At 32.9% G+C, this 12377-nt stretch overlaps 2 protein-coding genes across 3 annotated transcripts in view; both read left to right on the forward strand.

The window, feature by feature from the left end:
* Positions 1 to 591: 591 nt before the first annotated feature.
* Positions 592 to 12377, forward strand: part of LOC126739428 (uncharacterized) — a 56797-nt gene continuing 45011 nt past the window's right edge. The window contains exon 1 of one of the 2 annotated variants that reach the window (XM_050445110.1): positions 592 to 767. In XM_050445110.1, coding sequence (XP_050301067.1) covers positions 622 to 767 — 146 coding nt within the window. In that variant the 5' untranslated portion in view covers positions 592 to 621. Of the gene's footprint in view, positions 768 to 8155; positions 8282 to 12377 lie in introns of those variants that run through there. The other variant, XM_050445113.1, reaches the window with a different exon arrangement.
* LOC126739410 (uncharacterized) lies at positions 8716 to 10965 on the forward strand. The gene is made up of 2 exons (XM_050445084.1): positions 8716 to 8940; positions 9163 to 10965. Exon 2 carries the CDS (start codon positions 9479 to 9481, stop codon positions 10904 to 10906), a length of 1428 nt encoding a protein of 475 aa, XP_050301041.1. The 5' UTR covers positions 8716 to 8940; positions 9163 to 9478; the 3' UTR covers positions 10907 to 10965.

A 12377-nucleotide genomic window follows, 5' to 3' on the forward strand; every position in this document is an offset into this window, starting at 1 on the left:
TTTCAAACATTAAACCATTTTATGTCATATATTTATTTACTGTTTATACACGTTGGTAACAAAAATTTAATAAGGCAAAAAAGTCTCAATTGTAGGAAGATCCGATGATGTTGGCAACAGATTCGAGCGGTAATCGGTGTGGCGCGGTCGCGTACCATATCGTCGATACTCGGGGGTTTTTGTAGTTTGGCGTGGCGAATCCAGGGTTGCTTAAAACCCCATAATTCTCTATTTTATGTTTAAATGTTTTTAAGCACCTCATGATGGTATATAACAATAAATTAGATATAGAAAAGGTCTATAAGTATATAAATCATGTGCTTGTTAAACCGCAAATTAACCTTTTGCAACCTCTATAGTTTAAACCGATTACTAACAATAAAGTCATTACCACGAAACTTGATTGCTTGTAAACGTTTGTAATGAATGATATATTAAACCCTCCTTAAAATCAACATTTATTGTTTAGTTTTACTGTGTGGTGTGGTGCAAGCACACTCAATTTTTAATTTCTAGTAAACAAATTACAGATGCCGCGTCTATACCAAACGTGATAATATTGTTCGTTATTATGTGATTAGTAAAACGGGAATTTCGTTTTAGGTGATTTTAATGTGAGAAATGGCTGATAAGCAGAAACACCATCAGGGCAGACAGAAAAGAGGTCTGAAGGTTTTCTTTTTTCCTAAGCCTCAAGGGCAGAAGCATCGACATAAGAAAAATAAGTACTACGTCAGTCATCACGATGAGGATTCGTCTCCTACAAGGTGAGTAAGTATAATGTTTGTTAAATATAATAACTTGTGGTACTGGTTAGTGGTGCTTAGTGCTTACCTGGTAGTGGTAGGTACTTACCTAGTTACTTTTCGGAGAAAGGTTGGCAAAGAAACATTGCGATTTCTTCAAGGCCCTTCGTATGAATATTTCTAAATATTTATTAAAATATATCTAAATAAAATGAAAAGAACTTCTAAAAACACTATAGAGAAGTGCCAAAGCCACAATGTGCCAAAATGACAAATCTGCTAGCGTCCTCTCGCTTGGCAACGGAAACTGTTGTAACTAACCTGACAGTTTGATGTGCCTAATTGGACCAATCAAAATGGTAGAAAGCGTGGCTAAATTAAGGCGCGAAAATAAAATTTTATTTAATAAGAGATCTTATAATTTAATCTAAAGAAAACGCATTATCTGAACAACACGCCTAATCAAAAAGGTTACTGATAGAACATAGGGTCTTTTTGATTAGGTGTTGGCATCAGATATTGATTAGGATAAAATAAAACTCTTCAGCTTTTTTAAACATATCTAAATGAGTTAATGTACTGCAATAATCATGTAACAATAGTGTATGAACATATCACCAAGTTCAAAATGGAAATAAAACAATGTTTTTCGTTAATACATTTATGATTTAATTTTCCTCAAAAATAACTTCAAGTTATATTCATAATATACAATAATTTCTTGTAACAGACATTATATATATTTTTTGGTATCTTTTATTTATTCATTAAACGGGAAACCCCCATTACAAAAAAAAAAAATTATAAAATACAGTTATGTCAATAATTAATAATCCTTACTTAAACTATTAAGAGTTAAAGTACTTAACTAAAAAAAAGACTCTAAAGTAACTAAACAAAAAAAAATCTTTGTGTTAACTAATAGATTAGGAACATAAATTCTTACTTGGTTTACCCATCAAACAACATATTAATTAAAAATATTAATTAAACAATACTAAGTATTCAAAATTTTCATTAAACTACCCTTAAAAGACCCATATGAATTGCTAAAAACATCTAGCCTCTCCTCCCGATCCAAAAAATCTAGAGATCTCACCAAAAAAGAGTTTTTACCATAATTGGTTCTATGGAACTCAATATGAAATAAATTATTTTGTCTAAGTGTTCTCTGAGGAATAGAAAATTTAACCTGGGAAAGTAAATCTGGACAGGATGTAATACCATTCAACAACTTATAGATAAAACAGATGTCAAACATTGTTCTTCTTTTATCCAAAGACAAAACTTTAACATAATTTAATATTTGGGAATAATCATGATTAGCAATAAGATCTAAATTAAACATGTAGTTATAATATCTTAAAAATTTGTTTTGCACACTCTCCAGTAATGACTTATAGACATTATACTGGGGAGTCCAGATAATTGAGCCATACTCAAGCTGGGATCGTACCAATCCCACATATACAGATTTGACAGCTTGCAATGATAACCCCTTACAATTTCTAATCGTAAAACCCAACATTCTATTAGCTTTTACTACTATTTAGTCTATATGATTGCAGAAGTTTAATTTCGTGTCAAACGGTATTCCTAAATCCTTTAATTGAAGTTTCTGGCCGTTAATTGTGTAAAATGATGGTATCCTACTTTTTTTCCTATGAAATGAAATTTGGAAGCATTTATTAATATTCAAATCTAACAAATTATTTTGGCACCACAGAGAAAGGCTATCAAGATCTTTCTGTAAGAGGTTGATATCAAGTTCATTCATAATAACCAAGAAAAGTTTGAGGTCATCAGCAAACATTAAAAATTCACAATACTCCAAGACATCCCTAAGGTCATTAACAAACAAACTAAATAGTAAAGGAGAGCAGTGTCCGCCTTGTGGCACTCCAGAACAAACTTCAATCACCTTAGATATAAAATTACCAAGTTTAATCACTTGCTTTCTATCACTAAGAAAGCTAAGCAACCATTTCAGCAATCTATCAGAAAAACCTATATTTCTCAATTTTTCAAATAATAACAAATGATTTACCTTGTCAAACGCCTTGGAGAAGTCTGTATATACAGCATCAATTTGATACCCCCCCTCCAAGGCATCCGACAACTTGTTGTGGTATATGAGTAAATTTGTAAGAGTGGACCGACCACCTCTAAGACCATGCTGTTCCTCAGCAATAATTTCTCTACATTGCCAATTTAAATGGGCAAACATAAGGCTGTCAAAAACTTTGGGGATGGATGACACTATGGACACACTACGATAATTTTTGACATCATCCTTCGACCCTGATTTAAAAATAGGAGAAATATAACCTTCTTTCCATATGTCTGGAAATGTTCCAGAAATAAGAGACAATAAGTTAAAAAGTTTACATAGTGGCTTTGATAGTGCATATCGACAGTTTTTTAAAAGAATATTGGGGATTCCATCTGGACCAATCATTAACTTATTAGGCAAAGCCCCCAGCTTATCAAACACCTCAGCCAGACTTCTGACAGGACAGTCAATATTAATATGGCTAAAAGACTTTTCAGGTGGGGTTGTGTTTGCATTTGAATAGACTGCAGAAAAGTGAGTAGCGAATAAATCAACAATCTGCGGACCATCAGTTGCAACACTATTATCTAAAAACATTTCCCTTGGTACAATATTAGATGCTCTTTTCTTATTAACGAACTTCCAAAAATTTTTCGGATTACTAGTCAAGTTCTCATTCAAAGTAGCAAGATAATTTCTGTAGCACTCTTGACTTAACCTTTTACACTGAGCTCTCAGAACGGTAAATTCATGATAATCTCTTTCATCATGGGATAGTTGGTATTTTTTATGCTTACTTTTTTTGAGAAATACCAATCTTCTTAATTCGGTAGAAAAATATGGAGGAAAGCTAGATGTCTTATGTAAAATTTGGGTATTTTTAAAATTAAACTTACGTGAGTATTGATAATGCAATTCATTCAGCGAGCTCCACCATGTATACAGCAAGAGATTGAGAGTACCATGAAACAAAAATGTTTACGATTTACTGTACTGACCCATCTAATAAAGATTAAGTTTACTCACCGGGGAACCTCGGTCCCCTTGGTTCAGTCATGCCAACAACCATCAATATAGTTACTTTATGTTTTCTAATAATTTACATATATATATCTTCTTTCTTCGACGACTAGCTAGTGTCCCCTAAAATAGTTAAGGCTACCCCAGACGCTCCACCGCCGCTAAGCAGTAAGCATCTCAACACTCGGAAACTAAGATAACATATACCGATATCTTAGAATCCAAATGTGTCAATCGAGAAGACAAGTGAGGGCCCTCTATAACTCACAAGACCAACTCGAAGGAACTGCGCGCTCAGAGTGCATCCCTGTCGATTGCTACAAAATCGACCACAACCTGGTAATACCTCGCTAAACAGCGAAAAACTCTGGTATACCATAAAACTCTAGCCATGGACTTATACAACAACAATATAAAATATTACTCACATGTCGACATGATTAACCTGTGCACAAAACAATCACAACCATTCTAATATCCACCTTGTGGACAAACACCACCACACCTGGTCAACTATGACCACTCTATATACAAGGCTCTTTATAAGGCGAAGTGCTAGCACTCACTGCCCCTTTTCTTTTCTGGCTCTCTCTCAATCTCTGCTTATTATTATTATTTATGTTTAGGGTATAGATTTTCAAGGATGTAAGATAATTCTCGGGCGGTTGAGACACTTATAAACGAATACAGGGTGTTTATAAAATATACGTTTATTAAATATATTAAATTACCTTAGGATATTTTACACTTATATTTTTTTTGAGGCACAAAACATTGTATACCAAAATTTAAAATGTTATAGAACTCTGACACCATAATGTTAATATCGCTATAATTAAAAATAGTATCCCAATTTATAGAAAAAAAAATAATCATTTAAACCCTGATGTTCCCATTTTTAAAATCAAAATAAAATTCCTCAACTCTAAGTGAATCCAACATTACATTGTTGTCTACTCTAAAATTACAGGTATAAGAACTATAATGAATTGAGTCACAAAAAAGTGGATCTGGAGACTTAAAACATTTCATGGCGCTATCGTTGGTAAACAGAAGATCCAGGAACACATCCCTGCTATTTGACATATCAATCATTTGGTACATATTAAAAAAAACATATATTTGTGCTAGAAACACGGCTGGTGAATTTGTTGGACAGTCTACTTGGACCCCATTATGAGCATTTGACCAATGTACCCCTGGCAAATTGAAGTCACCTATCATGTAAAACTTAGATATCATCAGAGGAGCCTGGGGGAATATATACACCGCCAACTACAAAACTTGATCCTGAACATTTACATAACAAAAACAGCTGTTCAAAGTGAGATCCTGTCTTTTTAATGATTGAAGCTTGTATGTGATTTTTTACCAGTATTAGCTCTTCACCACCTCTACTCTTTGATGTAATCTGCACATTTCTATCAGCACGAAATATACTGTAATTACAGCAACTAAGTTCTTCCAAAAAAATGTCCTCATTCAACCAACTCTCCGTAATAACAATAATATCATAACTTGAACAATCCAAAGTTATGTTGTTAGTATCTTATGATACTAACAACATAACTTGTACTATAACAAGCTATAATAATAAAAAATAAACTTAAAACATATATACATACAGGGTGTCCATTTAATATCGCGGTGCTCCATTGTAGCTAAACCATGAAACGGAACAAACATTAAATAGGGGGAATATTAATAATGTTAGAGCGGCTACTTTTTAAAATTAGTTTAGTTGATACAGGGTGTCCCAAAAAAGCGTGGTACATAATTTGAATTTTTTTAAATGGAATAACCTATTTTTTTTTCCGAAATGGGAGTATTATTTGACTTTCTCTTTAACTCTAAAACTGTTTTGCTCTAAAATGCGACGCTGCCTTGTTATTAACAATTTTAAGACAATTTTACGAAAATCAGTGTTTCACTTAAATTTTAATATTTACCAGCGACGTTTTTTATCTTTCTAAAAAATCTAGAGTCCTTAGCTAAGTTCATTTTATCATTCGAAATTCCAAAATTAATTTTTTTTTATACAGGGTGATCAAAATCGTTACTCAAATAATGATGTTTTCAATTCAATTTTGCGCTATTTTTTTAAAAAACACCCTATAACTTGTAATGCGTTTGGATAAAGCATTCTTTTATCTTCAATTTGATACTAACAAGTATACCTTTATCTCTAACCGTTTTCTCAAAATTTGTTCTTAAAGGAAAAATTACATATTTTTTTCATAGGCATTACGACACTTACGACAGAACACAATTAATAGATATTTTATGGAATCAGAGTAGCAAGGACTTTGTCCCTTTGTTCAATTCTATTTCGAACACTTTTAGTAAGAAAAAAAGTCAATAGTTGTAATAATCATAATAAAATAATAGTAGTAAAGACAAGTAATATTAATCCCTGATGCTTATGTCATTTAAAAATAAGAATTTTTTTTAACAAAGTTGTTAAAAAGTTGGCCATTATTCATTTATTCTTTGTTGTGTGGCCTATGTCAATTAGAGTGGTTACTTATCATTCATGTTAAGTAAATTAACCATCATGTTTAAGTAAATTTGTTTCAAAATTAATTACTCTCAGTGAGAATTAGTAAATGTTATTTATATTATCGGTAAGAGTCTGGGAACTACTCGTATTTTTGGACTTCAAGAGGTTATTAGGAAAAAAATAACCAACATCCTAATGATAGAGTGTTGAAAATATTTAAAAAATGATTCGAGCGTACTGAAAGCATAGAGTACAAAGAGCAAACTAGAACGAAAACAGTTTTGAATGAAGAAAACTAATTGGCAATCAGCATGTCGGTTGTAGAAACACCGCAAATTAGTGTAAGACAAATAAGTAAGAACTTAGAAATATCAAAATCGTTCGTACTTAGTTACCTACCATACTTAGTTACATCAAGAACTTACCAAAAATAATTTAAAAAAAAGAATAACTTTTTCACAAAGGGCACACAATCGAGCAGCAGAACGAGAATTTTTTAAAACTTGTGCTATTCACTGATAAATGTAGGTTCCATATAAATGATTTTGTGAACCGACATAACTTTCATTTTTACGATACAGAAAATCCCCATCGAGTTTTCATCAATAATTTTCAACACAGATAGAGCATCAATGTTTTGGGTGGAATAGTACGTGATTTTGTTATTGGTCCATACTTTTTTGAAGTTTTTAGAAATTTTTTCAGAGAGGATTTTCCATGCTTCCCGACTTTCTAAGGCATCAGATTACAGTTGAACGGTACACCAGCTTACTTCAGTGCAAATGTCAGGGAACATATCACATACCAATTTGGTAACCCTGAGGTAGCAATAATTGCTTTCCGCTTTGTTAGTCTTTTCCGCTGATGACCCACACGAAAACTAGCGATCCAACCAAGAAAAATCAAAATCAACAACCAACTAAAAAAAAACCCATGATGTTTGAAAAATCTCTATAAATTCAGTTAACTTATTTAAAATTCTCCAAGGTATTGATTTTGGTATAACCACAAATTTGTGACGGTCGATCGACCAGAAAAAAGCCATCGGCACAGCCACCCAATTGATTACTTACCAAGCTATTAAAGAGTTTGGAAATAGAGGACTGAATGCAGGCACTTCTGTAGTTTCTGATCTCATTCTTTTCTTTATTCCTAAAAATAGGCATTACAAAACTGTTCTTTTAACTGTTGCGAAATACAGAAGTTTTCAATGACATGTTAAACAAAACGAGAAGTGGTTTTACTATTGTGTAAATACACTCTTTAAGAAGCACGTTTGGTATACCATCAGGACCCAAAGTATATCTATTAGGCAAGCAACAAATCTTATTGTCTAATATCTAAAATGTCTTGAACAGCAATTGCTGCAAAATTTAAATTTCGAGAAAGATTATTTGTTGATGGATTAAGATTCATTCCAAAACTCACATTGTTGCTCTTTACATAGACAGTTTCAAAGTAACTTTTAAACAAGTGAACAAAGGATTGTCAATCATTAGCAAATTCGTCATTATAAAACCGAGATAGATTTTAGATTTTAGAGTCTCGAACATATTTCCAAAAATGTTTGGGATTATTATTACTCCAAATCAACATTCAACATAAACTGGAGCCAGTAAACTTCTCTTTTGTTTTCACAGTCTAATCTCAACCTACAAAATACAAGATTTTCTAAATCGCAAAAAATATAGTACTAGTAGATCCAATAAGAGTAACTAAAAGGACAAATTTTATCGTAAACACGTAACGTTGCACCGTGTACTGACGTCAGCAAAAAAGCGAACAAAAAAACAGCCAAAAGAGCATTTTAATTCGGGTTCGAATAAGGTCATTTTCATCGAAGCAATAAACATTATTAAGATAGACGTACTTGAGTCGCGCGGTTTTGATCAACTTTACGTCGTAAGACATGTGTGCCGTGAGCCTTTCGATGAGTTCGAAAGTGTGTCATTTTAAAATGACGTAAGTTTATTTTCCTTTTATTTAAATAATTTTGTCATTTGAATATTTATGGGAAACTGGTTTCAATTTTTTGGTAGAGTGCCTGTTCCTATATACGTGCATGCAATGGATATGAGGTAAAAAGAAATGTGGGAGAAAATCTGAATAAAGCGTTCAAAAATGGTTTTTAAATAAATAATAGATAAAAACAGGGAAATTGGACGTCGCAAAACGACGTCAATGAGGCGTACTAAATAAAAGCTAAAAGACGTCCTAAACGAAATTAAAAAAGACGCTTGGAAGACGTCAAATATTTATACAGAGTAATTGAGGGGGTCAGAAGCCAAGGGGTCTAAGTCGAGTTTTTTTTCAATATTGAGTTAAGTGCAGAAATCAAAACTTAATATATACATTTACTTGGTGGCAAAGAGATCCAAGCATAAAACAAGTCTTAATGGCTCCATCTATCAATAAGAAAATGTACTGCTTACCATATCTTAACAGTTTTTTAGAGCTAAACGGGTCCAAGTATACTTGGATCCATTTGCAGCCAAGGAAACTGTTATATTCTGTTGATTACTAACGATTTTGTCAGTGTCAGTTGTCGTACTAAAATCGTGAAAAATAGTGATCGAAGTGCATTTTTAATTTCAAAATGCTTACATCAGACGATGAAAGAGGTAAGTAGTTATTATAGCAAGAAAAATTTCTATTTAAAATAAAAATTAAGGTACATATTTTATGATATCAATTTTTTAAGGTTATCATAATACAAATCGAGTTTTCTTTTCATTATAGCGTTACAAATTCATATAGAACCAGGAACATAATCCTAATAATTGCATTTTTTCGTTATTATTTAAATACCTACAACAGATTTTAATAAAATGACTTTTTTTCAGAGCCATTCTCCGACAACTCTGATATAGATGGAGATTATGTTCCAAGTAGCAGTGGTGGCGATGATGCTGAAGTGCAAAACTTGAATGAAGCTGGGAATGGGAAGTCCAGAAAAAGGGTTCGTAAAACTGCGACATGGAAAAGAAATTGTTCAAAAATTCGAAGAAATAGTGGCCAGGAATACGTTGGTCGCAAGGGTGCAAAATCTGTTAAGGCTTATGACCATACATGCAGATACAAGTGTACAGAAAATTTTACGGAGGAAGTTAGAAACACAATTTTTACTGATTATTGGAATCTTGGAAACAAAACTAATGGATGGGATCTACGACCTTTATTGCATCATGCATACAAAATAATGCTCCAAAAATGCACCGTCTAAAAATCACCAGACAAAAGAGTATTAGCACTGTGATAAAACTTCAAAATAAACGTGTATGCAAACAGTTTTTTCTGAGAACTCTAGATATTAGCCGCAAACGGTTTTATAACGTCACAAAGAAAAAGAAGGAGTCTGGAGTCGTCCAAACGGATCAAAGGGGAAGACATGTCCCTAGCAATAAAATAGACGATGAGTCTTTAAACTTAGCAAAACAGCATATAAACTCATTCCCAAAATTTGTGAGTCATTATACTAGAAAAGACAATCCGAATCGCAAGTATTTGTCTCCCGAGTTAAATGTAACAAAAATGTACAAGCTATACAAAGAATTTTGTCACGAAAAAGAAGCCCGACCATTAAAGCTGAGCAAATACCGCGACATTTTTAATACCCATTTCAACTTAGCTTTTCACCGACCATATTCAGACACATGTACAAAGTGTGACACGTTCATTACTCAGAAAAATTCTTGTGATCCAGAATCTGAAGAGGGTTCCCGCATTGCCAGAGAACATGATCGTCATCTACGTCAAGCTGAAGCAGCCAAAAATTTAAAAAACGCCGCCAAGGAATCAGCAAGACAGTGTCCAGAAAAACGTGCTATTTGTTTTGATCTACAAAAAACCTTACCCACTCCGCATTTGACATGCAGCAAAGTATATTATTTGCGCCAGCTATGGACTTACAATCTAGGAATCCATGATTTATCATCCGGAATTGGTAATATGTACATGTGGCATGAAGGTGAAGGGTCGAAAGGTTCTCAAGAAGTCATGTCATGTTTGCTGAAGCATATTGAAAGTTTGCCAAAAACAGTGACCCACATCGATGCATTCAGTGATAATTGTGGTGGTCAAAACAAGAACAAGAACATAATAAAATTTTGGATGTATATTGTGCAATTTACACATATCGAAAGTGTTGACCACCGTTTTTTGGTTTCGGGACATTCCTTTATCGAATGCGATCAAGATTTTGCCATTATTGAAAAAGCCAAGAGACGGCTAACTCACGTTTTTACTCCCGATGATTGGGTTAATTTTATAGCAGGAGTCAGTAGAAAATTTATTGTAGTAAAAATGCAGCCTGAGGATTTTAAATCTATATCTCCCATGGACAACATCATGAAATCAAATTTTACAGGAATAAGTAAAATGCAATGGCTACATTTCAAAAAAAAGTATCCAATGAAACTTTTTTATAAAGAAGTTTATAATAGTGATTTTCCTTTTGAAGAAATGGATCTTTCTAAAAAAACTGCCTTGCGTGTTAGATCTTCAAAAATTCTTCTACCTGCTCTATATGACAGTCCTCCAAAAATAAAATTAGCAAAATTCAATAACTTGATGCAGCTTCTACCATAATGTACCACCAATACCCCATGATTTCTATAAGTCGTTGAATCCAGGACAGACGATGATTAATATTAATACAAAACCTTCTGTAACTATTTTTTATTAAAGTCTATTCTATTATTTGAGAATTTTTATTACCTATCCAGTTACCTATCTACAAAAATAAATGATTATGTGGCATTTTTTCAAAACTGTTACAACACCCGTGTACCATAGTACGGCCATGTGAATAAAATAAAGCCCAAACATTTTCAAAATCCATCCTAAATTATAAGTATAAGCAAAACAAAAAATTTGCAATACATAACTCATGCATTTTAGGGTTCTAGAAGAAGAAGGTTCTAGAAGTTCTAGAAGAAGTAAAAATATTTAAAATTGAAATTTCTCAATATTTACGTTTTGGTACTTGGACCCCTTGGCTTCTGACCCCCTCAATTGATGGTTGATGGTACCTTAGACGTTTACGGAGAACGGGATATTTGGCATCATGGATTTTCGCTGGTGATCTAACGATTAAAAATATTTTTAGCGATACAGCGTTGCCATTTTTACCAAAAAATAGTAGCAACTTTGTTATTTTAAATGGAATACCCTGTATATTATTTTATTTTCTGATCCGCTATCGCTTTATGATTGTTTTTGTATAAGGTATTCCTATCTTTAGTGGTTTTCAAGAAATTATTTTCTTTATATTTTGACCAAAACATAGCTCTTAATAAATTTTTATTACTACGGCACAGGAACGCGCAGAAAATTGAAATTATATAAATAATTAAATAAAAAGCTTAGAACATTGAAAGGCCTTTTAATGTTCTAAGATATAAGTTATAAGTAGGCGCAGTAAACACCTACTTGACTAAACTGACAAAATTATAATTTAGCATGGTGACCAAAAAAATTAATCAGCTAGTGTCCTGGTCAGAAACACTTCCAACTGTTTAATCCAAACCTCCTCTCGATGACGAATAGCCATTTTATGGCTACACATACAGTGCATCCCAAAAGTTATGTCTAAATTCATTTAAAATTCAGGGGTGTGTTCGAAAAAAATACGCTCGGACCCGTCGATTTTTATTTCAAGTTGCGCATTTGTACGTGAAGTTTGTATATACAGGGTTGCTCAAAAATAAATTACGACCATCAACTTCATTTTTTCAAAAGAAAGCACCTTTTTTTATTTCATCTTTAAATTTCGCGTGGAATTCTACTTATGTTTCATGCATCATGTCCTATACCTAAAGTCAACAATTATCGAAAAAAAGACGATTCATGTAACAAATAAAAAAAGAACATAAATTAAGTTAAATGTTCAAAGTGATTGCAATTCAGGGCTTGACAATATCCAAGGCGGTCAGTAAAGTCTCGTTGCACATTTTCAATAATTTCCGGAGGTATGGCGCGCACTTCTCTGCGAATTCTCTCTTTCAAGTCGTCTAGATTATTTGGCCTATTAACAAATACCTTCGACTTGAGGTATCCC

This window comes from Anthonomus grandis, chromosome 8 (genome assembly GCF_022605725.1).
Source record: "Anthonomus grandis grandis chromosome 8, icAntGran1.3, whole genome shotgun sequence".
Lineage (NCBI taxonomy): Eukaryota > Metazoa > Arthropoda > Insecta > Coleoptera > Curculionidae > Anthonomus > Anthonomus grandis.

Excerpts from the sequence above, each read along its gene's own strand:
- LOC126739410 (XM_050445084.1), top strand. The coding sequence starts at position 9,479 with ATGGGATCTACGACCTTTATTGCATCATGCATACAAAATAATGCTCCA.